This window comes from Uloborus diversus, unplaced genomic scaffold (genome assembly GCF_026930045.1).
Source record: "Uloborus diversus isolate 005 unplaced genomic scaffold, Udiv.v.3.1 scaffold_11, whole genome shotgun sequence".
NCBI lineage: Eukaryota > Metazoa > Arthropoda > Arachnida > Araneae > Uloboridae > Uloborus > Uloborus diversus.
Window position 1 is genome coordinate 3,996,787 of NW_026557765.1, and position 27,676 is coordinate 4,024,462.

At 32.1% G+C, this 27,676-nt stretch overlaps 1 protein-coding gene across 1 annotated transcript in view; it reads right to left on the reverse strand.

Annotated features, from left to right (window-relative positions):
* The window catches only part of LOC129232161 (mucin-2-like), a 32,516-nt gene extending 12,882 nt beyond the window's left edge, over positions 1 to 19,634 (reverse strand). Inside the window, 7 exon segments of the mRNA XM_054866402.1 lie at positions 3,018 to 3,116; positions 4,440 to 4,730; positions 6,090 to 6,248; positions 6,445 to 7,263; positions 10,240 to 12,333; positions 17,171 to 17,225; positions 19,597 to 19,634. Of these exon segments, the coding sequence (XP_054722377.1) occupies positions 3,018 to 3,116; positions 4,440 to 4,730; positions 6,090 to 6,248; positions 6,445 to 7,263; positions 10,240 to 12,333; positions 17,171 to 17,225; positions 19,597 to 19,634 (3,555 nt within the window).
* Positions 19,635 to 27,676: the final 8,042 nt, after the last annotated feature.

Here is a 27,676-nt window from a genome sequence, read left to right on the forward strand (position 1 = left end):
CCACGGGTGCAGAATATGTCCGATTTGGCGATCTAGGATCGGGGAAAATTTGAACATCTGGGGAATTTCGCAGATTTGATTTTTTTCGCAAGTGTCTTTTGAATGCATTTTCTTTTGCATTACCACTCTTTATATTTTCATTAACAATTTGTTGAATAATAATTTACATTTAATAATAAATATTAGATGGGAGATTTTAATTAAAACTTATGTATGTATTTACTTAATTTATATTTTAGATACCTAGTTCTACAAGTTACCAGTTCATTCTATTAGTTTAAAAGAGGCAATTGTTTTGTTTTTTTTTTTTTTTTTTTTTTTTTTTCTCCTCAAAATTATCTATACCTATAGTAATGAATGAATTTTTATCTGAAACATAAAGCATATTGTAAAAGTTCGGGGAAATTTTTATATAGATTGGGGGAAATGTTGGCAGTAAAAAAATTTCTGCACCCCTGCATCTAGCCAACAATATTTTGGTTTTTGGTTTTTTATACACAGGTATTAAGGGAAAAAAACAGTACCTAGACTAAAGCACCAAAAATTTTGAAAACAATTCAAAAAATCACTGATTTTCTCAGTCATAGAATTCTTCCCAAACATTTTTAGGGCAATAGTGCTCAAAAATTTTATCCATGGTTCATTCATGGGAAAAAGAAATGAAGCACAAACTCAATGCTGACAAGTTTCCAAAGCAACAAAAAGATTTTTATTAAATAGTCATTAATTATAAAAATTCTGTTAAGTAGAAGTTTTTAATAAGTCGATTTCATTCAAGGCACATAATTGGATATTTCTGCAAAAATATCTGATTTTCATAGGGTACAAATATAATCAGAAAAGCTACATGGAAAACAGCAGCCAAAAAAAATTTTTTTTAATGTAATTTTGAAAAATATATCACAGAATTTAAGGACTAAAAACACATTTTGACACTTTTCAAGGTTTTTTAAAAGCATATGAACCATGTTAACATGCATTATGTTTGAAAAGCAAAATGGATTCCAGTGAACAATTAATAAAATGCAGTCATGTTTATGTTAAATTTATCTTGCAACTCTGAAAAGTTTTTCATGCTGTGCATGTGCTGTCTTTCAATATTCATTTTTAATTAAAAAAAGTAGACACTAGAGCGTAGATGTTCTGCAAGGGTTGAGATAAATGCAAGTATAATAATTACGCACTGTGCATGTGTTACTTAACTTTAATGAAATATAGTCTATTAAGTTCTACACATTGCATTAACTTTATCCCTCACAGCTTTTTTATAAAGTAGATCTACACATATTTTATTTGGAAACACACAAACATAGCGTACAAACAATGCAACAGACTTAAAAGCAAACAATAATGATACTAAAAAGCATTAAATAAACAAGACGATAAAATATTTCAATCTTTGGCACAGTGGTTTTGATAACAATAACCGATTGATAACAATAAGCGAATCAGTTTAAAATGAAGAATAAATCAATACTAAAAAGAATAGATGCTTGTAAACATATGCGAGCATTCAAAGCAATGATTATTAAATTCATATATTTTGACAATAATAAAAATAATGTTAAATATCGAGTTGAGCCCTTTCAAATTCAAACAACTTCAATGTTTTTGAATATGAGGAAAACACTGTATTGTTTTTGAAGAGCTAATGTTCATAATAACTAAGAGAAAATAAATAAATAAGTGCTGCAGCAACAATGCAGAATTTGTATTGTTTTTCAATAATAAAAATTTCGTTTTTCAATTGAAATTGAAAAAAAGAAACTCTGAAATGAACAAACTGAAAACCTAAAAAATTTTTTAAAAAATTCAGCAAAAAATACGATGAAAAGCACTTTTTGGAATGCTTCTGAAAATTTTCAGAGGGGGTTTTAACCCTAAGAACCCACCTCTCGAATACAGCCCTTATATTTTTTATTACAAAAATAACATTCATTCAGCTTTTCATAACACTGATCCACGCAATGTATTGATCAGATTAAGAGGAGACTACTGTATGCTAAGAAAAACTTTTCCATCCAGTATAAGTTTAACCTGTTATCTGTTCTTGAAGTAGACTTCAACATGATAATAGTGTGACAAGCATATTTTTATCTCACTGTTACGATTCAGTTCAATTCTACCAATTCCTTGTTTTTGATATAGTAAAATACTACAGTCGAACTTGCTTATAATGAAAGAGAAAGAACCACGATATTTGCTTATTATAATCAAGTGCTTTTAAAACAAGGATTCGTGAAAAAAAATCATTAAAATTCTTACACACTTGCTTTGCTTGTTCTCCATTTCTTTACAGTGGCAAAGAAGTTGTTTAATTCCTTTGAATTGTCTTATTGTCTCTTTCTAGTGCTATTGATGTTTTTCGAGGAATATTCATAGGCCAAAACATTGCCATTTTCAACACGGACTTCGAAAAACAGTTGAAGTTTTTCTGCACATCGAAAGGCATTGCTAATAGTCGACTTTCAAGTTCTTCACAAGTTTTGTTAATGTTGTCACTTTTATTCATTTTTTTTCATTTGTATTAGCTTGAATTTGAGCTACATTATAATCGGAAATAAACATATCAGAAGTGATAACATTGGCGTCAACCAAATATGTAATTTTTCAATGCTTCCTTACATTTTTTTTTTTTTAATGTTATCATCACTTGTTTTAAGGATTTAAGACTCATCATTTTGCTGGAAATCAATAGAAATTTTATGAATCACAAAAATATTGCTCGTTTTAAGCTGGTTTCGTTTGTGAAAAGAGAGTTTAGCTCTTATATGCTTGACAATGTACCAACAAAATATTTCTGATTTCCTCGTTAAAACCGAGTTCTTGTTAAATCAGGGCTTGTTATAAGCAAGTTTGACTGTATCGTAAATAAAAGGGTTAGGCCACTTTTTCTGAATTTTCACTTTCAGCCTTTTAAATAGCATCGGCATTAAAACACGAAGAAAAGAGATGAGCAAATAACATTAAAATATGTATAGATTAAAGGATCAAATATTACAATTAAAAACAATTACCTTTTGATGACTCGAGATTGTTGCACTAGATGTAGTTGTTGTACTATCACAAGCAGTCGTAATAGAAGTAGTAGCAGGAGCAATAAGCTTCACAGGTGTCTAAAACAAAATTTGAAAGAAATATGATTAAAATCAAGCAAAACAATCAACACAAAATACACATGCCTACAGTATAACAAAAATTCGGGACCAGGAAGAAATTACCAAAAAAAAAAGGATGCAAAAATTTATCATTTAGTTCCTCTCAAATGTGATCTTGACATTTGCTTCAAAATTTGAAGCAGCGTTACATTTCATCATTAACAATCACATCTAAATTCACATTCATATTCTTACTCACTTAACTAAAAGGTACAGTCGTGCTTGTTAATAGCAAAGCTATTTTTAGCTGTTTTATATCTATAAAGCTAATTGCTAAGGATATCAAATAAACTACAGTGGATAGAACCAAAAGTTACACATTGAATTACATTAAATGGGATACATTAACTTATACCTATAGTTAGGGCAAACCTAACCTGGCAGACAATACGCCTACACTAGTAAGGTTCCGTCATACAGAACAGTTCCTCAGTAAATCATTAACAGTACTTTTAAAAACTTGCTTTCCGTACAAAAGATTACAAATATATTTGCAAATTGAGAAACCCCCAAGTCAGAAATATTCAATTAAAACATCACATTTTGGTACAAACGTAATTTTCTGTCACGTTATCTTTTGACCAGTAAGATTCTATTTTCATTTGACTCCTGCAGTTGCATGTCTCGGCGCCTAGACACCTAAAGTTGTGGATTGCTTCAAACCTCTTTTTTTTTCTAGACACTTCCCACTTGAGACCCGCATGAAAAATAAATTTATAAAAGTAATTTAAAATGCATTCAATTTTGCTTTTGCAAAAATTATCATTTTCTTCTGTACATTTAGATAACTTTAAAATATGCTACAGGAAATGTGTAGTATGTCAATCCATAAAACCTTTATGTTCTGACACACATACATTTGATTCACTCTAAAACTGGCAGCTAAATTGTTCCTTTTGACGCCTAGAAACTTAACTTTGGCGTCAGGAAAACACCCAAATTTCAATTTTTATTTCTAACATGGCTTATACCATGTTTCTAAACGCATAACAAGATATTAACCGTTCCACAAAATGGCTTAATGCACCTCGATTAATATTTTTTCTCACTCTTTCAATAACAACATTTTGGTCAAAAAAAAATGATAGCTTTATTATTTATTCTTAATAAGCTAAATTTAACATGCTTGCAATAGTAAATGACCCTTAAATAAAAAAACAATGCTTTTAGAAAAATTTTTGAAATTTCATACTTGCTAAGAAGAGCATTACACAAAGTAAGGTTCTAGTTTGTATAAGAGTTTTTATAAGAATTCATTTAAAAAAAAAAATTAAATCTTACAGAATGTGGGGTGTTTTGCTTCAACAAATTTACCAAGTGTAAATTATGAGAAGCAACTCCTTTAGAATTTGCAGCATTTTGTTTTTCAGCTGGAATTGGCTGCTGACATGGTACATTAGAAGCTTTTGCCTGCTGTTGTTGTTGTTGCTGTTGTTGCTGATGCAGCTGCTGCTGTTGTTGTTGTTGTTGCTGCTGCGGTTGTGATTGCTGAGATTGCTCAGAAGATAGTAAGCTGTGACATTCTTTTTGTGCTTTCGTTAACAGTTTTTCTATTTCAGGATCATGTTTCATCTGAAAAACAATTTCAAAAATACATGCTAATATATTATCTTTATTTTTAATTGATAATTTTTTTCAGAAAATTCATACCAGATTTATTTCAAAAATGTCAATTACTTTTCAGTTCAATAATTCATGAAATAGCAGAAGCATATCGTATATCTAATCCCAGAAATAACACTAAGATATCTTACTGTTGCTCTGAGGCGACGATACGTCGCTAATGGTTTAACGCTAGAAGCTTTAAATAATAATTTTAAAGCTGGGAACCACATCCGAAACAATTACATCTTTCACCCACCGTTAGCTAGAAAATTTTCCAGGGGGTACGGGGGGGGGGGGGAACCCCCATCTCACATCATGGAGTGAAGATTATAATCAGGATTAGATTCATATTGTCAAAACTTTAGACCCAGTAGTGACTTTCTCTAAAAACATAAAAACTGAAACCCATTATTTTTCCTTGTGTTTCAGATACGTTTGTATTAATGAAGAGGCCATCAGTTTCAAAACACCCCCTTACTTTTTAGACCTCTCAACAGTTCTGCATCTAGGGCAAGTTACATAAAAAGCGTCCATAGTTTTTAGTTGTTTTCTGTACATTAATCCACTTAAAATTTTGGTAGTTTCACCCATGCTAGGTACTCCACTAATAAAAGATAGGTACTCAATTTTGCAAACTTCATTCTAGCATGAACTTATAATACTTAATTGAATAAATCATTAAAGGAAAGAATAAAAGATAATACATTGCACATCAGTTTAATATAAGTACTTTCGCTCTCAACAAGAAAGTAGCTAAAACACCAAATTTAGTTATTTTTATGAATTAATTGAAGAACAGATCTGCTTAAACATGAACATGCAAAATATGGATGAGTGGACAAAACACAAGTATTCTTTAACAATTTGACTCATTAAAAAAGCACATATATTTGGCTATAAATAAAAATTTATACATCAGGCAATGTGTAAAATACTGTACGGATAATCACAGTAAACAGGGAAAACACACAACAAATTAAATTCTACCTAACTTCATCCTAACAATTCTAGTTCAACTGCATTTAGTTTTTTGTTCCACTACTAAAATTTTTTAATTCAGCTAGCAATGCATTTCTTTTTGTTAAATCAATTTTTAAAAAAATCAAAAAATCAGAAACATTGACATGAAATCCCTATTACCTTCATTTTTATTATTATATGACTAAAAATTTCATGGACAAGAAGAAAAATTTACATAATTCAGTTTGAGCGTCTCTTAAAAAGACTATATGTATTAAATATCTGCCTGGGAATTTCACACACACCTTAATGCAGATATTTAAATAATGTGACACATGCTAGGAATATGTTGGAAAAAAAACTTACATGTATTTGATTTTGGATTGCTCGACAACCTTTGTTACCCTTCGTTCCAATCAATTTCTGACTAACAGACATCAATTGTTGTAAAGATTTTTGTTGCTCAGCAGTGCGGTATTTCATGGTGGCAAGTTCATTGATTTCTTTTTGTAAGTTTTGAAACACCTGTAACGAGAAAAGACAATTAATAATCAAAATTTTATCTTCTGAGCTATAAAACAAACAAAAAAAAACTATGACTAACAACATGAGCAATTTGCTACAGTGTGGCAAAGCAAACTTAGCAGCTTAGTGAAGACAGCCTGATCGTATCATTCTATACACTGCCGAGTTAGCCTTGCCCCAATTATGGAATACTTACATGATTTGGCACATTTGCTGAAAATGCTGGAAGAGTATGGCTTGGCACAATAGCACCATTATCAGCAATTTCAACAGTATTTTCTCTGTTTCTAATTTTCTCAGGCTCAGCTTGCACTGTGTTAGAGTTTGTTGTACTAGCAGGTACCATAAATGTAGATTGCACAGTTTTGGGGGTACTTTGTACAGATGTCCGAGAAGAAGAGTCACTAGAAACAACCACAGTTTGGAACCCGGAGTTGATGTGATTAATACGATTTTGTTGCACGGAACTTGAGATCACCGATGTCACATGATTCGAAGGCTCCTCTTCAGAGATGAAGAACTTATCTGGCGTGGTGCTGGATATTGCCGAAGTCCGTTGCACTACGTAATTACTGGCATTATTAGAACTGTTAATGTTCAGGCTCTGAACAGTCAATGGCACAAGTGTTGTTGTAGTAGTTGTGATTGTAGTGGTAGTAATTGAAGATGTCGCTGTACCTCCTATGCATGTAACAATTGCCAAAGATGACATATCAGGAACATTTATTGCTGGGGCAGCATTCAGCCTTGCGAGCAAAGTTGAATGGTTGCGTGCGGTAGAGGGCTCAGTGGCAACAACAGGAACTGAAACAGACGATGTCGTGACAGTGGGCAGGATGACAGGAGCCACATTGTTGGCTGTCCTTCCATGGATCTGGGAGGAAGGTATGAACTGCTGGACTCTCTGTGAAGTGTTGCTGAATGCATTATGGGGCTGAAAGATGACACTGCCATCTTGTGTCAAAGCAAGTTTGATCTGAGGTAAGGATGTGTGTCCTTGTGGACTTTGACTTAGCTGTAAGATAAGAAACATTACTTGAAATTTTAACCAATGCGAAACAAATATACATGTTATTTAACGGCATACAAATTACATTCAATTTTAATTGCAGTAGACATGATATATTGTAAACCTATTGATTTCGTTTTATTTCTCCAGAAAAAAAAACAGCAATTCAGCAAAAACCTAAGGTCAATAGCCTTGAAATTAAAGCAACCAACGGACTACTCAGTTTGCACTCTTCATGTTTGTAGTTCCATAGCATTATTATACAAATGACTGCAATTATAGACTACCTCTACCTATTACAGTAGACTAACCCAACCTAACGTCCCATGCTAAGAGGTGGTCTGAGGTGGAGAAAAGTAGACTCTAACCAGGATCAGATTATTTGAGTTGTGAATTACTCAAAATGGTCCAATAATGTTACTAAACATTAAGAACAAGAAGACAGAACAAAAATGTACATGAATTCACGCAAAACAGAATATACCGTAGAGCAACCTAAAAGCAGAAACAAACATCTATAATTTCATTTACTACAAAATGTTAGACTGTAGATTCCTATTATGTACAGTAGTCGAAGTTTAATGCCAACACTTCGGGACACAATGTTTTTGTTGTAGTGGTATAACAATAACCAATTGATAACATTAAAAAAATTATGAAATAAGATAAATTTGCCAACTTTAGTCATGTATAATGAATCTCAAAATAAAATGAAAAAACTCATATTCAAATATAATGTAGAAAGCATACATCAATTTAAAAAAAAAAAATTGTTGCTTGACAATTTTTTAGAAGATTATTTATAAATTGTAATTAATACTTTTTTAAGTCATTGGAGTACTGTTGCTCTCCCACGTTTCAATACTTCCAATGTATTCTTATTTCAGCATTTTAAGATGGTGGCTCAATATCAAAACATACTTCATCAGACCATGGCCCCACTAGATGGCACTGACGCTTAAACGGTCCTGACAATTTATTACTTTTCTGTGTTAAACCGATGCAGCTCATGCATCCACCAATCAATGTCAACCTTTCCAAGTTTGTTTATTTTTGATTGGACGTCACTTATTTTGACTGTCGCTAAACGGAACCCCTGCATCCACCAATTAATGGCAACGTAAAGTAAACAGAGGTTTTGTGAAGTGCCCTCTTTGTTGCCATGAGTTTCAGCGATTGTCACCGCCTATAAGGATTAAGTGGTGCCATGATCAGACTCATCAGTTCCATCACCCGTGTGTTTTCCACAACAGTCTGGCAAACTTATGATTAGGTAAATGTGAAATTTTGGTACATTGCCATTCATGACTCTATAGTTCCTGTAATGTCCTACCTAGATTTTCCATCTTCTTTTAGCTTATGATTAACGTTTTTTTACAAAATCTTGAGCTTTGTGAAGTATAGTATCTGATCATATTAGCAGAAAACGGATTCTGATTTTAAAACTAATAGCATTAAACAATGTAATGATCACATAAAACAATAATTTTAACCAGAGTAATTTTGATAACAATAAGCAATTGATAACATAAATCGTGATCATATTAACTAGACACTACTGTAGCAGTAAACTAGGCAAACATTAAAATTTTCTCCCTTTTTTAATAATTCTTTTGTTTAATTCTCTTCTTTTGAATTAACTAATACAATATTGTACAATTTTACCTTTATACCATTTTTCAAAATTTCTTCATTATAATTTAGATTAACAAAGATAATTATTCACTTTTTAGGCAGAGGCATTTCACCCCTGTTAATTTTTTAACACGAAGTGTTATCTTTAAAATCAAACTATGACAGAAAACAAGAAATTAATATGAAATTTTAACTTTTCCTCCTTTGACGTAAAATATAAACAAGTATAAAAAGAAGAGTTTTACATGTATGTGCTGAAAATTTGTGAAAAATACAGTAGAACTCTGAAATTGAAATGAAATTAGAGAAAGGGAGATTCAACAGCACCAAGAACTATGACCAATGGCCTAAGCCTCAAACAAAGAGTACCTAAAATGTTATCAAGCAAAACTAGGAAATATCATGAATTTTCCAAAGGGAACCAAAAGTTTGAGTGAATTTGAAGTTTGCGTTTGATAACTATAGTTGCAAATGCTGCATATTGCTCCCCATTAAATGTAGTTACTAATGAGTTCCAAACTTTGAAACATTCAGTAAAATTTAAATTTATGTTTTGACATTGCAAAGCATTTTTGACACTTCAAAAACATGCAATACCATGTAACAATAATATCTTGAAGAAAAGTTTTCTGAGATGACAAAAATGTATGCATAGGTAACATAATGTGTCCCTAAACTGCCTAGCAGCAAGGTAGCTTGAAAAAACTAATGACGAAAGAAAATAACATCAACTTTTCAGTGACAAAAAATTTGAGCTTCTACATGACTTTGAAGTTTTACTGATTCAAACACCTATGAAAGAACTATGTTTCGGTCATATTTTTCTTTATATCATTTTTCAAGTACACATTGCTATGTTACAAAAAGCCAAGAACAGTTTTAACAACAGAAGATGCCATTTCTGTAAAATATGTACAAATAGGTGTTCAGAAGTCTTCAATAAACTATAACAATTAAAACGAAAATACGTATCTATTATGTACGTGTTTAATAATTTGAAATGCTAAAAAAAGTTACTTGTAAAGAATATCAAGTTTAGTTAAATTTAGATCCATATTTAAGTGAACACTTAAACAATTCACAAAACATAAAATCACATTCACTAGGCATACTCACTAATTTGAGAACAATGTTGAAGATTTGAAACTACTTATTTATGTGCAATCAAACTCTGGTCACAATATAAAATGATTAAAATAAGAAATAGGATTTTTTGTTTTTAGACTAAAAGCAGCATTTTCAAACTTATTTTTAAAAACTTTAAGAGTTCCTTGTCTAAATTATTCACCAGACTAATTAATTCAATAACATAATAACTAGAATAGAAATAAATAAGATTTTTCTTACTTGTTCCAGGACTACTTGCTGTGATTGCAATGCTGTGACCAACTGAGGAGTAGGGACTACAGTGTTTGAAGGCTGCATATGTGAAGGAACTGGATCCTCCATTAGAGGAGAATTTGAATCTGGAGAAGGGATAGGAGAATTTTCAGGCACAATGCCATGTTCTTTCAACAGTTCTTCTAAATTCACAGAAGTAATTTTGGAAGGCTTTGGTGGAGAAGCTGGTTTTGGAGAATGTTCAACCTGTAACTGTTGCTGGTTCTGCAACTGATTTGGATGATTAGCAGGGACTTGTGGAGGAGCCAGAGGCTGTGGCACTTGAATCACTTGATGTGATGGCGGCTCTACATGGCTAGTAAAAGGAACTGCTGTACCGAACAAAGACTGTTGTTGCTGTTGTAAGGCAGACTGTGGTGCATGAGATTGGAGGGATAACCCAGATAAGACTCCTTGATTAGTCATTATTCCATGCATAGGAAGTGTCACAGGCGCTAACTGAGCATTGCCTAAAGTAGCATTCTGCAATGCAGTTTGTAAGTGTGGTACTGCTATGGTCTGGCTGGGAGCGAAAGCAAAAATAGGACCTTGTGGAGTTTGTATCTGTTGCAGTTGGAGACCCTGATTACCTCCAACAACTCTAGGCGACAGAATGATATTTGATCGAGTCAAAAATCCTTGCCCTTGAGAGGAAGATGACATGATCCCACTATTTGGAATTCCTGAAGAAGTTAAATTTATATTTTGAGATGCTAAAACAGGATGTGCAAGATTATTAGGAATAACTACAGTTTGCTGCCCATGGATAGGAGATTTAGCAGGTGCGAAAAGAGTTTGGGCATGTTGACTGGGACCTTGTAGTGCAGCAATTAACGTTGCATTGTTTTGTGAATTTGAAGAATTTACAGACTGACCAGGAGAAGCACTACTAGGTGGCCTCAATGTCAGTTGTAGGCCTGGGATGTTGGCAAGATTGCCCATCCCTTGTATTAGAATAGGATTTTGTCCAACACCTGGAATTATTTGGTTAAGTACAATTGTACCTTGAGGTCCAGAGAAAACACCTGGCTGTCCTTGGCCAATGACTAATTGCCCTGTTGCACTGGGTTGAATTCCAACACCTACAGTCCTCTGATTCGCAGTTACAGGAGGTGGAGGGGGCTGCTTTGGTGTTGGAGCTGGTGAAACAAACTGATTCGAAGCAGTACAAGTGGCTGGCTTCGGCAGTATCTGAGGTGGTATCTTTGGTTGAATCGGGCGAACAGCACTGTGCGACGTCCTTGTAGGCAAAGATACATTAGACTGTGGTGCAGTTATCAACTGTACCATTGGAGGAGGAACAGTAACTGCTGCAGAAGAAACAATGGGAGATGTTACAGCTGTAAGTCGTGGGGCTGCCGGTTGTGAAACTGGTGACAATATCTGCTGTTGTTGTTGCAAAAACAACTGCTGCTGCTGTTGTTGAAGATTTAATTTTTGCGTTATAGATTGCTGATTTGCCAGAGCAGTAACAAATTGTGTAACACTACTTGTCTGGAGCATTTGATTGTGAGACTGCTGGAAAGCAACTGAAGGCATTGAAGATTGAGTTCGACTCGTGGCAGGAGATAGCACAGGAGGAATTGGAGACCATGCAGGTGCTGGTGAAGGAGTATGAGATGGCAAAGGTGATCTTGTTTGTTGCAGTGGGGATGGAGGAGGCATACTATGTACAGAAGATGGACCTTGGCCAGGAGATTTAATGTTATGTGACAAGGGAGTTGCAGGTCGGGCAGATGCTGGGGAATGTGGATGTAAAGTGGTATGCGCAGCAGATGATGGAATATGATGAATAGTAGCTCCACTGGATGAAGCATGCTGGTATGTTTGTTGACCAGATGAAGTTACCAGGAGTGACATGCTCCCTAAGCCAGCATTTGTCGAACATATCCCACTTTGGGCCAGCACAGCCTGGCCTTCTACAGTGTAACTGTATCCCATTTCCGACTGCTCAACTATGTGTTCAATAGATGCCTGATGATTTGAAAAGGTAGAATGAGAACTCCTTGGCACCTGCGGACTTTCAACAGCCGACTCTGATGAAGTCCCATCTTGAGGGTCCTGTAATTCAAAAGCAATTTTATTGTTTAGTAAACTGAAATTTAATTACATCCACTAACTTTTACTTCTACACTCTTTTACTGCTGAAATAACTTTTTGCTTAGAAAGAAAAAGAAATTATGCGCTTAAAAATTTTTTTATTCCTTTACAACAAAAAAGGCCAAAAATAATTTAAATCAAAGAAATATTGTTAAAAAAGAAGCAAAATTCCTGAGAAATAAATGCAAGGCAATAGAAAACTTAATTCACAAGGAAAATCTTTAATAGAAACAAAATATGCTAATGATTTGATTAAAATCCATTTCAAAATAAAGACAAAAATTTCAATAGACTGCATTAACTCAATAAACATCTCAAATACAGAAAACAAGGTTTAGCAGCATAAAAAAAAACCTAAAGTAACTTTACTTGCTCTTGATAACTGTCAGATGCAAGTCCTGTGGTCAGTCATTAGCGTTCCTGGTATAATAAGTATATCGTTTCGGGACATTTTGTGGTTGTTTGTTACAAATTATCATGGGGTCAGAATACGTGAACACTTTCCACTACCTTTCAGAATTATGCCTAAGGTGAATTCCAGCTAACATGAAACCAAGAGGTCAGAAAATCGATTTAAACAAATTCCTAAGAGTTATATATCATTGGAAAGCTTATAACCCCTAGAATAAGAATCTAGTGTTGCTTTTATCTCATATTAGGTTTATTTAGTGGAGGAAGAGATGGTAAAATGTCTAGTTTTTGTGTTTTTCAGCAAATAAAATGATCATTTTTTTACCTTATTACTACTGCAAATTATGCTTAATTTAAGTGGAGTAAATTTAATATTGAAATAAAAACTATAAAAGTAAAATAAAACCATGTTTCGGCTTGTTTCGAACATAAATAGCATAATTAGGGGCATAATTATAACATCATGTATCATATGTAACGTCCGTTACAAAAGGTAAATAAATTCTTCTCACATTGTGAAACATTTTTTTAAAAGTTTTGCTCTTAATTACTTTCTTTATTTTAAGGGTAAAGAAACTATAATTCCCAAAATTTATATTGATTATAATGAAAACCATGCAGAAACAGGCATGTAACGGACGTTACATAAGTTTGTAACGGACGTTTCAACTTGAATGTAACATCCGTTACACATTTTTAAATGCCCCCCCCCCCCCAATTATAAAAATGTATTCAATACATCAAACAATTCATAAAGTCCATGGTTGGCAACATGTAGCCAGGGTTGGACAGAGTCCTGAAAAAGGGGGGGGGGAGGTATAGACATTCGGGGAGCGAATGGCTAATGAACATATGGAGAAATGACAAAAGAATTTTTTCATGTATTATGGTTCTACTTAAATTGTTCACCGATTGATTCGTTTGTGGACTCAAGAACTATTTCTAAAAGTCATTTAGATCCTCAATGGTACTTTTTTCCTTGTAAGAAAATATGCAATAGCAAGATGGCATCTTTTTTTACCAGTTTTCATATCAAACATGAAGAAATAAGCAGAGAGAAATATCACTACAAACATTTAAATTGTTAATACAGTTTGAAGATGAATAGTGAGGTACTCGTCATTTGATTAAGCGGTTTAATTTTCTTTTATAAACTTTCATAGGACTCGAAGCCTTAGCTAAATTTTGCAAAATTTTAATTCTGTAAGCACAGCTTGCGATGATCTTTGATTATATTAAGTGGGGGAAGGGAATTCCGGAGGCTCTTATCCGGAATTTTTTTTTAAACTGAAGTCTTAAATCATGATCGGCCGTCTTTGCTAGTGTCAAGGAGACTGATTCCTGATCTCTTCTTCAAGCACTTCTTGAAATTGAAACAAGAAAAACAAGATTTTAGACAATTTTAAACATGATGCCATGGAAGGGAGGTGTGAGAGCTCTCCCTGATCACATTTTCAAAATTGAAGCTCTAAAAACGCAATTGTAGGGACCATCTTTGAGGTAGGAAAAGGACACATTCAAAATTCTCTCTCCCGGGAAATTTTTTCATATTAAAATTCTGACCCAATTTTAGATTTGGTTGTCAATGCTTAAAACCTCTGGTGACAGGACTTGAAGAGTAGTGAAACTTAGTACTATCCATGAATCTAATCACATTGACTCAAGTTTGAAGGTTAGGAGATTGCTCAGACCCTTCAAGGATGGAGAAACTCAAAACTACCGACCAACAGGGACAGATTTAGAGGAGGAGGGGGTCCATGTCCCCCTCCTCCCAAAGCTTATGAGCTTTGTAATTATTTTTGGAGAGGAAAAAAATATATTTAAAAAAATGACGAAAACTAAAAAAAAAAAAAAATAATAATAGCTAATCTTATCACATGTGTTTCACTTTAAATAAATTTAACTCCTAGTCAGGGCAGAATCATTTCCTTTCCCTTGAAAATATGAGGAGAAAAATTAATCTTTATTTTTAAAATGTTCCAACATGTCCTACATTTTTTCATAATATCAATTTAGAGGCTCATTCAACTCAATTGACTTCTGATTGGATGTAACTCAAGCATGAGGGGTAGATCAATGGTGCAGATTGTGCCATTGATTTTTTTTTTGGGGAAGGATATTAATTATCTATTTTGGTTTGGGCTCTCTTGGGAGGATGGACACCAGTGAGAATTGAGCTAAGTTGAGAATGCTCCCCCCCCCCCCTCCTCTCCCAAATTATCTGGCTGAATCCGCCACCGTCTGCCAAACATCGGAAGCATTGATATTAGGAATTACATTAATAACAGATGTTTTTAATGGGGAGGTATATCTTGGTCAAGTCTAAGAAATAATTGAGGGTACAGTCCGGGAACATTTCTACACTGGTCTGAAAAGAACTTCAAATGAGCAGGAAAAAACAGATGCAGACTGGTACAAGATAAAAGTTTTCAGTAAAATCAGTGCTCCAGTGAGGCTAGTTTCAGCTCAAGGGTTATTTTCATTTAAAGTGAATATAATGCAAATATGTTTTTATATTTATGTAATGTAAACATTCTTTTTAGTGAAGTAAATATCATTAAAATATCATTATGCGCAAAAGTGTTGGTCGAAGGTTTTTTTTTTTTTTAATATTATAATTAAGTAATAGGTTTAACTTTTTACAATTATTGTATGAAATGATTGGCTGTGACTTTGTGACTTCATTATATGGTCTATAAGCAGTTAAGGTCAACTATTAATTTATCATTCAGTACATACATTACATGTCCGTGTCATACAGCCCGTAACATCTGTTACAGAGATTTTTAAATTTTTTATTACAAAAGAGAATAACTGAATTTTAATACCAAGCTTCTGATAAATTAGATACATGTTTTGTGATGTTCATTTTAAAAAAATTTGAACAAATTTATATAATAGATTCACAGACTTTTTAATCTTATGTCATAGGACAAATGATGTTCCACTTTATGTAACGTCCGTTACAGTTAAATATTATTGATTTTTTTCAGCTTAAATACAAAAATAAATTTTGAAACCTGGTCCAAACTTCAGTCTTGTTTTTATTTAAAAAAATAACTTGCTCCTATTTGGAAGCATTATTATGCAGCTCATAATCTTTTTATAATTGATATTGTATGTGAATGTAACGTCCTTTACAACGGAATTCACCCTAAATTGTGGAAGTGGTGCTGCCACATGGATCAGTTTTTGTTGAAAGGACATAAGTCAACTTACTAAAAGTGTTAACTTATGCAATTTTAACAAAAAGTGACTCATGTATCAAAGCCAAATTAAAGCCTCATTTTCAATGGAGAGCCACTACCTTCTGTCTAAACCTCTTTTACTGCTGCAAATTTGTGCGATTTAATGTAGTTTTCTTTCACTTTTCAGCACAAAGGTATTAATTTCTTACGTAAATTTCATGCATGAACAAAGACAAATCTAGAATTTTTCAAGGGGAGATTGATTTTTATTATTACTTATTACGTAGCTTATTTACACATGTATGGGGGGGGGGGTAAGACTCAAACAGCAATTTTTTCTCATAGAGATAAATACAGAGATATAGCCCAGGATGAGGTTCTAGAGACTATTAACTTCCTTTTAAGTTGCTCAAGGTAGTCTAAAATGTTTTCAGAGCTTCAATTTTGGAAAAATTTCCTAAAACCCCCTTTTTGTAGCACCAAGTTAGAATAAGTAGAGAAGAAAGCCTCTGAACATCTCCCTTCTCCGAACATCACCAACGACTGCCTAAAACTACCTTTTTGAAACTTGAATTTCAAAAAATTTTCAAGGGAGATTAAAAAACCCCATTTTTTTTCTCGAATATCATCAAAGCTGGCCCACAATTCTCTTGTTAGGATTTCAACTCTGAAACCTTGCCAGGGCAGAGTTCCACAAGGGAGGGCGATCGCTCCCTTGCCCCTTTCTTATATCCATCCGCCCTTGCGTCTGAAATGGTTGAATGTGGGAATTTGCTTAAAGTGTACAAATGCTTTCAATTACTATTTCATTAGCATTGCAGACTAAGACCATTTTGTATAACTTACTACATTAATTGCATATCATGAATTGAGACATAATTAAATATCAAATTGTTATAAATTTTGCCTTAATCTCAGAAGGATGCAAACATGGCTATGCCGGAAACGAAGTATGAAACAATAGCTCTTGCTATTCATTTCTTGATCTCATAAATTCCACTCCACATGCTAAAGTTCACTCCAGAAACACAAAATCTGAAACTTCAATACTTAAAAAACATTTTTTAAGTTCAGAACAAAACAAAAATCACAATTATTCTTTCAATTTGTATATTCTTACTGAGATAGCAAAAATAGTATATCTTTATTGCTCCAGAAGATTTTTATACTAAAAAGAAGCAAAAAATGAAACGCATTACCTTTGAGTTCTCGTCACTACCACTCTCTAGAAAGGACTGAAGAAGAAGTGGATCACTGAAAAGTTGGAAATAATATAATCTTAGTAAAGATATTAGAACTTTTAAGGAAACAATTTAAGTTTAATACTTTTGATTTTTATTCATACAATAATGGTAGACAAGTCAATGCAAAGGTTACATAAAACGTCTTATGGTTTTCCAAAAAACTTTGCCAAACCAAGATGCTTTGCATATATTTTCACCTCGGAAATTATTTTGAAAAGTTAACTGATATCCTTGCAGGTCATATTTCAACAGTAACAGTAAAATACTTAAAGTATTTTATTTTTTGAAAAAATCTCGAAATTGACAAAAGAAAATGAATAAAATCATATATGAAATACACCGCGAGCTCAGTCATTCCATCCATCAGTCATCATGATGGAATGACTGAGCTGGCACCGTATTTCATGTTTTCTGCCTTAGCTCTGGCTATAGGGCGGTAACTTACTGAATAAAATCATATCAGTATCGTCATATAATCAGTACTGTTCATTACTTCTTCTGAAAAACAAACTGATATTGCACCTTAACTTGTAAGGAATCAAAACTATTTTGATTCCTTACATGTTCCACCAGAACTTCAATTAGAATTTGTAGATATGCACTGTGACTCTGGGCTTAAATTTTTTGAAACACCTTCATTAATAGCCTTTTATTTGAAGTATGTATCTGAAGACAAGTATCCAAGAGTACATAAACATATGTTGTTCATGTGTTCTATCTTCGGTAGTACTTACATATGAGGCAGTGAGAAGCAAAGGGATGTAAGAGGCCAAATTAAAAATTTGGAGATAACCAGTATAAATAGTAGGTGGACTTCTCCTCTGTCTTGGGGTAAGAGATGGTACTAGTAGCCCTGGTAGGTGCTGCTCTACAGCACGATTCAGAAAAAAAATTCAATGAAAGCCTACCTAGTATGTTATCTTTAAATGTGTTTTACTCAAAACGTGAAAATGTCCACTTACATCCCTTTGCTTCTCATTGCCTCATCTGTGAACAGTTGTTCAGTCAAATGAAGAATACGAAATCAAAAACAAGAACACGTTTAACTGACCAACATTTGGAGGCTACATTAAGAATCGCAACTACACAGATTGTCCGAATATTGAAAGTTTACCAAAGCAAAAACAATGTCAAGTTTCTCATCCCTCCAGCAATGTGAGAGTTTTTCATTTTTAAGAAATAATTTTTATTGTTGATGAGTTTCGAAGCATTATTATGTCAGGGGCCAATCCAGGATTTTTTTCTCGCTACCTATTTTGTGAAAGTATTGTATCATTCTATTTTTGTGAAAGTTTTTCTTTTAATCAGCATTGTTTTTGTGAATTTCTAGAGGCATCCTAAGTTTTGTAAAAAAGAAGTAGAATAAGTGAAATTTTAGTTCCAAAAATGTAAATGTCATTTAGTATTATTTAAACAGGTTTCGTTTTTTGGGGAGGAGGGAACTAAAACCCTAAGAAGTACGAAAAATACCATCGTAATTCTAGCTTAATGGGCTATGTACTGCACAATATAGGAAATTATAAGAAAAATTGTTCCCAAAAACAGATGTTAAAAGATTGCAATAATATTGCATAAATACACTTTGGCAAGAAACAGCTAAAAATTATTTAAAATACTATAAAAAGGTTGCTATTTAAGCGATTGTTCATATAAACCTGCTTAGAATTTTATTTTATGAGTAAATTTTGTTTTAAACAGAGAAACAAATTTTATATTTTAAAATGTGAATTTTTGTGAAATTTTCAATGTTTTGGTGAAGCTACTGATTTTATTACTTGATTTTTGTGAAAGTACCGATTTCAAAACAAGATTTTTGTGAAGGTACCGAAAAACGGTAGCAAAATCAGCCTGTATTGGGCCCTGTATGTATACCATTATTCTGTTTCAAAATTGAAAAAAAAAAATGTACAGAAGTATATTAACTCCTATTCTAAGGAACTTAATTTTTTTTTATCACAAAACAATAGATAATTTAAAATCTGTTAATCTTAAATTTCCCCTTTATAATTGCTCAAAGTGCTGTATAATCTTTCAATTTTCAAATTTCTGCCTGTGTTAATAATGTGACTGTTGTATGGCACACGATCTTTATGGTTGATGTATGGAGAGGTTGAAGACCCCTCATCTAGATGATCAATTACACCCAGTGTTTTTCCAGGTATTTTAAAAATTTTAATTGTTTGAGAAGAGGTGGTCAGATGGAGAGGGTTCACTGAACATGATCTCTAAATAATGCACATTAAAAAAGTTTAAAATTTTGGAAGCCACTTCACACATTTGTGAGTTTTAGATACTCAGGATAACTTGTCACTAAATTAAGTACAAATGTTCTCATTTAAATGCAATCAAATATTGAAAAAGATTTGTTTGATAAAACTTACTTAATCACGTCAAGCAGACAACGACCTCCATCGTCCATTGCCAAACTGCATGCTGTAAGAAAGAAAAATCATTATTAATACTTCTTTAACAAATAATTCAGAACGGCTCAAAAAGTAACAGAAAAAAATAAATCTTTATTATGAAAAAGTCTTTCAAATATTCTGAACGCAAGAGAGTTATATTTTTAAGATCAGAGCAGTTACTTTAATATGATGGCTGATACAGTATGAGACCCCAATTTCGGAATCTCGAAATCCATAAGTTTTCCTCCTGAAGATTTTTTAATTTGAAGTTCTCTTTTTTTTTAAACAAAAATTGAGTCTGCGTGACCTACATCAGGGGTTCTCAACCTTTCAAGCTCGTTGTCCTTCGTTGAAAACTGAAATAATATCACCATCCCCCCTCCCCCCCCCCCCCCCCCACCACCATATGTGGTTAATACAAGTAATACCATAAGAAACTGAAGCTCATTAGGAAGACTGAAGCTTCAGTAAAATTCTAGATAGTTTCATCCACCAACGTTACAAGCACATACCTTGATTTTGAACATATTGTAGTTGCAAAGTATGAAGCAACGAAATAAATAACCGAGGTAATCTAGAATCCAGGTGAGGTTTGTGGGTGCAGTAGTCACTTTCATAGCATTTATGAGAGGGCTAACACTTATTTAATATTCACATGTGACCACAAAATTAAGTAAATTTAGTCTGCTTTATTTTTTATTTTCCTTTATGCACTAACGCCCCCCTTGAAGTTCTTCTACGCTCCTCCCTTCCCCCTGTTAGAACAGAATGGTGATAGTGGACTCAAGTAAAATTTATGAAGACAGTGAAATTTTCCGAAACTAAAAGAAGCTAGACCTTCTGCATAAAAAAATCTTCAAATGTTGGTTTATTTTCTTTTAATGATCATATAAAACATCTTTTTTAGGGGATAGCTAATGTTTTTGCACTTTAAAAATAATTTATTGTAAAGCAAGCTTCATGTTTCACAAAGAAAAGTATTTTTGATAACATATTGTAATTAGTATTTCATGGATTTTTTTTTTTCTTTTCATTTCAAATGTAAATTACTGCATATAAAAGCTAGTAAAGTGCAATGTGGAATGAACTCAAATTTAAAATGTATCTAACTCCGCAAATCAAAGTAACTTTTTCAGATATGAGACATCTGAATGATGGAAAAAAACTTAAAACAATAAAAGCAAACAGTGCTTTCATTAAGATTTTTTTTTCATTGTTTTTTATATTAAAATTTGAAAAACTATTTTGAAACATAACCAAAGATTCTCAAAAAGGTTCTAATGGAATAAAACAAGGAATTTAAATAAAATAATAAAATAAAGAATGTAAAAAATAAGTATGTATTCAGGTTCAGGGTAAATGTAGAAAATCAAAACATTTTGTACTATTTCTTACAATATAAAACTTTATTGCTCAGATTTTGAGATGCTCTTTTTTTGGCCCAGAACATCATTAGCAACAAAAATCAGGACATGTCCTTATAGATATTAGTGTGAACAGGTATTCAAGGCTGAAAAAAGTAGCATTAAATAATATTGAATGTCAAAAACACACCATGAGTAACTTTGGTAGCACTTTTATAGCATTCTGGAAAAGGATTTCAATGGATTACAATTTTGCTGAATAAAACCAAAATAAAAATCTAACAAATTCTTCGCGATTGAGAATTTAATAACTAAAATTTTACATCAGAAAAGATAAAACTACTAAGCACATTAATTGGCCAACCCTATTTGAGCCTTAGAAGGTTATTGGTTGTTTCTGAAAAAAATAATTTTTACACCGACTAAAAAATCGTACAAATTTATAATCCACTATAATATTAAAATCTGTTCACGTCCGTCTGTCTGTCTGTCTGTTCATCTGAAGATTGATCTTCTTGAGAACCGCTGCGAGTCGAGACAGTCGAACAAGATACCGATCAAGTCGAAATTTTCCAAAACGAAAACAATAGGACCAATCTTGTAATTGTACAACTTTAATTAGCGGAGATAATAATTAAAACGTTAATTAACATAGCGTTATTCAGGAATTTTTATTTCTTTCCTGTTGCCATTTTGCATATGGGTGAGCAAATAAAATTCTAATAATTGTTTTGAAAGAGATTTTTTGGCTGCTGTCCAAATCTTAAAACAACGTTTCCATCTAGAATTTAATTTTAAATTAGTTTAAAATTGGTTGCTCTATTCGGACATAGCCTTTATTTTATCGTCTGTCCTTTTTTAATTCTTTACATTCAACGTTCTTAACTCTTTTCAGCATATGAAAGTTGTTTCTTTAGTTATGTTTATTGATTGTAGTGTAAGTTTATCATTCACCAGCCTCATATTTTGGTGCATTTAGGATGTGCGACTAATTATGTTTATTTTGTTGGACTTTTTCCCGTAACATGGGTGAGTTTTTGAATTGTAATAACTCTCTTTTTCCTTCCTGTTTCTATTTTTGAAATACAGTTTGTATCGTTAAAAGAACATGTTAAGTTAAGATTGTTTGGATTTCTCTAAGTGAAACAGAGTTGAACAAAAAAGATTGTTTTTAAGGATTTTAACTAAAGCTTAATTGGAATCTGATGACTTGGTATTAAATTAATGCTTGTTGGTATTTATTAAGTCTTGGTGCTTTAGTTTCACGTAATCAACCAAAAAGTATAAGTCATTTTATGTAAAAAGCTGATTGTAATTGTACATAAATATTTCATATATAGTCTATCAGATTTAATTCAGTTTGAAGTGAGCACAGATTATAGTTGATAATGCATATATTTTCATCTTTTGTGCTAATTAAAAATACTCCTAACTTGTATCATTGATAGCTATGATTATTGTTAAAGAGATTTTTGCCAAAAATATTTTTTAAGTAGCCCGTACAATGCCGGGTACGCAGCTAGTATTAATGATTATTTGTGAAAAAATATTCAGGGAAGATAAAGTTTTCCTGATAATGTCAAAGTTATGGGAACAAGTGAAATAGTTCCAAGAGGATTTTGATCATATTTCTAAGGGGGCAATTAAGTGGAATATGGCAGTGATTATTGAGAAATGTTAAAAGAAATAGTCAAACTGACAAATATTATCCAAATTTGGAATGAGTGCCAAATACCAAGCCACAATTCTTGGAAATACCATGTTACACAAAAGTAAAATAAAATATATAACATTTATATAAAAAAATAATAAAAACAATCAAGTTAAAGAGCAGTAAAATTCTACCAAAAGTATTTTCATCTTTTGAAAACCAGCCTAAGTATGAATCCATTTTTAGCCTACTTTCCTAAAGTCAGAGAAAGAAGAAAAATGCTTGAAAAAAGGCTTAATGCATCTTAGAAATATCGCAAATATAATAAATAAAACAAAAAAAAAAAGTCAAAAAGAAATAAAATCATTACATAAATATTGAAATATTAAAAATTGGAAAGTAGGGAATTGAGACGGAGAAAAATGTCTGTCGGTCTGTCTGCCCCCCCCCCCCCCCCCCCCCCCCCCCCCCCATCTCCAACAATTTTTGAGTGCATAGTCCGATTCGAACAATTAATTTTTTTTTGTTCAAAAGTTCTCGGCAAGAACACCTCATTCTCATATTTGACTATCTGATTTGAACAATTTTTCATTCAATTTTGAACAGTTCAAAAAGAACTTGACATTAGCGCCTACGGGGAAATTCAAGACAAATTTAAATCCCAAACTTAAGAGGTGAATTTGCTTCAAACAAACTTTGTTGAAAAAAGATTTTGAAGAAGAGAAGTATAGAAAATATCTTTTTGATTTGAACATTCTTTTCTGTTTAATTTTTAACAGTTCAAATCCCTTAACATTAGCGCCTATTGCGAAACTAAAAGTCGATATACATTGATTTACTTCAAACAAATTTTGCTGGAAATAGCTCGATAACGAACCCTCAACTCCAACTACTGTATCACAAAATTAGTGGGACTCCAACTCCGACTCCGTAGCTTTGGCAAAAATTTAGACACAGAGGGGAAATGACTGACTCCGACTCTTGGAAATTTAAAGTCTTTGAATCCGACTCCTTTATCCAAAATGAGTTCGACTCCGACTCTGCAAACATTAGCAAAGTTGCGGACTTAACGGGAAAATGACAGATTCCGACTCCGAGTCTTTGAATTAAAACTCTTCAACTCCCGAATCTGGCTCATTTACCCCAAAATAAGATTGACACTCTGCAGCCATGGTTTTTACTTTGAAATAATTATTGCTGATATAATTTGTTTTATTTTCACGCTAAAGTTTGAGCTTATGTATTCAGTGTTTGGAGGAGAAATTCGGAGACCTTTATGTTTCTACATAAAGGTATGAGCAGACGATTTTTTTTTTTTTTTTTTTTTGAGAATGAAAATTATTTCTAAGTTGACATTTGTTGTTTTTTTTTTATTTATTTTGAAAGTACATTTTTTGGCGACAAGGGAAAAACAAATGTTTTTTTTTTTTTTTTTTTTTTGTTAACATAATGTATTGATTTTAATGAGCTTATTATTTTTCATTCTCTTTTTTTTCTTTTTGAAAGTGGCTTAAGATTTTTTTAGTGGAAAAAAAATATATTAGCTGCTTTGTTTAAAAGCTGCTACTAATTTATTTTATCGTTTATTTATTTTTTACGCATCTATTTCTTCAGATGAACGAGGTATATTTTATTTCTGGAAATCAGGTTAAAATGTTATGTTTGAAATATTTTGCCATTTCAGCTAATTTTGAGAACATAGATCAGGTAGTAGAAAGTCGATATTGGTATGGGAAAGTTCCGGACGGAACTTCTTTCTAAGTGCAGAGAACATGAAAATAAAAGAAACTGTGCGTTTTTTTTTTAGTTTTCGTATGTTATCTTCAAATCTCTCACTATGGAATTAGCGTACCATGGTTACCGAACATTTAGAATGACTATAATCTAGATTCATACTTCTAAACTAAAGTAATAACATGGCTTCTAATGCAAGCACATTTTATAAATACTAACTTTTAAAAATGTATGGAATTATTCCTCAGAACTTGGTCACCAGGGTTGGGGTTTTTGACATCAAAAACCAGTTTTTTACATGTCATGCCAAAAACTAGTCAAAAAATGTCAAAAACCTGTTGAAAACTCAAATTATAAGATTTTTCCAAAATATACAGTCGTTACCAACATTTTTTATAAAAACAAGATTCTCTCATGTTGAAAAAATATTTCACTATAATTTACACATCATACCAACTGAGATAATCAAATATGTAATTAATAATTTATTTAAAATAAATCTAAAAATATTCCTTTAAATGAATTTGTTATGCCATAAAAAAGGTTATGAATATCAAAACTGTTAATCCATTTTTCAAAGTAGTTCTGTTTAGAATTTCTAATGACTAAAACAATTAGTTACAAGTAATTTTATCAACCTAAAAACCCCTTTCATATCAGGATTTATGCAATGTCTTTTGCTTATGAGTAAAAGTAAAATCTAAGTTAATCAGCACTCCATGGTTATTTATAAATTATCTAAATATTTTTGACCATATTTACTTATTTTCTTTTGTAATAAAATTTTTTTTCCGTTAATCAATATAAATATTATCTGTTTATAAAAGAGCTAATATTTTCTTGAAATGCAAACAAATTCATTTAAGTTTCTAATAGCTTTTGAAGCTGAACCTGCATCATATTCTAAAAGTTACATCTCAGTTCAAGGTGTCTCAGCAAGTACATGGTGAAAAGGGTCTAAAAAATCAATAAAGTCCATGCCGTTCAGCATCAAGAGGATCTTCTCCAAGTTTGGATTGATCTATTCCAAACTTAGAAATGAACTGGGAGTACAAAAGGCATCAAAACTGGTATTTTGTTACTACATGCTTTGAGGGGGGAGGGGGATTTAGAATGGGACTAAATTTAACAAGTAAATGTTAATTATAGTTGTCTTTTATTTAAGTGTGTAAGGTGTCAAACTAATCTAATCCCTGAAATTTCAGCTTAGGAAAATTAAAGGAATAAACAATCATTAATCTATTTTCAATATATAATTGAAACTTATAATACTTTTTATTCTATAATGATAGCTGATTATATTTATCTCTTTTATTCTACAGAAAAGCAGCTTGCTCTGAATAAAAATTATGTTGGAGATTTTTTATTGTGCATCATTTTGAAAATTTATAACAGTCAAAAAGTTTCTTTTAGTGTATGATATCAAAATGTATTAAACTAAGAATCACTTGTTGAGGTAAGTTTGCTCTCAATTTTAGAAAAGTTTTAGACAGAAATTTAAGTTTTTGATAATTATGTCAAAAATTATATTGAATAGGAAGTTTTGACATGCAGGTAAAAACTGGTTAAAACCGGATAAAACCTTCAGCTGTCAAAAACTAGTCAACCCTGCTAATCACGAATTTGATTATCTAAAATTGCAAGGAAATTCAATTCTGCCTGCAACTTCTAGCATTTGATACAAGTGTTTTTTCTTTCTTTTTTTGGTGCATTTATGTGACTCTTTTAAAAATAAAAATGATTTAAGCTAACTTATACCAAAAAGAAATATATTACTTGCATGATTCATCGTATAGCAGATATAGATCAGACTACCACCTTAAAATACAAAACATGAAATAGGAGGTACAAAAAATTTAAATTGTGACATTGTTCTTTCAATGCACAATTTACTAAACACTGTATAAGATGTTTTTATGATCGCAAATTTCCTGAAACATTTTCGAAACTGCTATTTTTGTAATGAAATTGATGTCCTGATTCTGGTTTTAGTTTCTATTCTAGAACAATGACACTAAATGTTTGCTTTTCATTCCTTATTCAGTATATGATGAACTTTTAAGTGCTAAGAAAAGGGCTATAAAATTATGACAAGTTATTATTTATCAGTTTACAATTCTTGTTTAATATTAATAGAAAATGTATACTTATTATTTCCTTTCTACACCCTTCAATTAATACCGAAAACTATTTTCTAAAAATCTCGATTATAACACCACTGGAAACTTTGAACGTTTTGAAAATGGGTGGGGGGTACTTTCGAGAGTATACGAGCGCAATTATTCATCGCATCTGTTTTATTGTTTTAAATTCTGCTACTTAACACCTCCCCCCCCCACCTACACCCCCGTTCAAAACTCTGCTAGTAATTTAGATTTTAAAAAGTAGGCAGCTCTGTATTTCAGTCACTGTCATTATTCAAGTCTAAATTAATCCAATCATCAAAAGGTTGTGAAAAATGATAGTAGTTTGATAAAACCATTAATTAAAAATCTAAAACTTCCAGGAAGAACTGTTTAAGAAAAAGCTGATTAATTGCTTGAAATCATAAAAAAACAGAATCTAACAGAAATAACTTTCAAAAAATTACAAAAAATATCACAAAAATTGCTATGCAATTTTTTAAAAAAGCCCATTGACATAATTATTGATGATGGATTGTACATACACTATATCAACCAAAGTATTGGGACACTTTTAAAAACTCATATTTTTAAGGATTTCTTAAGGAATATAAGACCAAATGCTAATGTAACATGTCACATAAAAAGTATGCTTCAGCAGTCATTTTCATGTAAAATTTATATCACTCACGCATTAAGGGGATCAAAAACAAATTGAGGACAGCAAAAATGTTTTTTGATCATCATTCCTTGTAAATAGCAAAGAATATGCTGTGAATTTCAGAAATTATTTAGCTTACTATGAACAAATATTTTACATACTTTCGGGAAAGTATCACTGACATTGACAAAGAAATAAGCATTTCTTTCAAAACTAAAAATTTTATTTGAAGGTTTTTGGCCTATAACAAGCAAAGTTTTCCATCAAAGCTTACCAAACTTTCAGAAAAATTCACAATATACAAGAGAAATAACATAACGATTGCAAGCTAAATGTTGCAAACTTATGAACAACCTATATTAGGCGAAAACATGGCAAAATTTAAGCCTGTTTTTATAAAGGATTTTCAAAAATAATTTAAAATGCGCAAAAAGCAGACACAGGCAAAAAAAAAAAATGCATGCTTCGACTAGATCACTATTCTGCCATTGGAAGGTAAAGCTGAGTATCCGAGTTTCTGAGA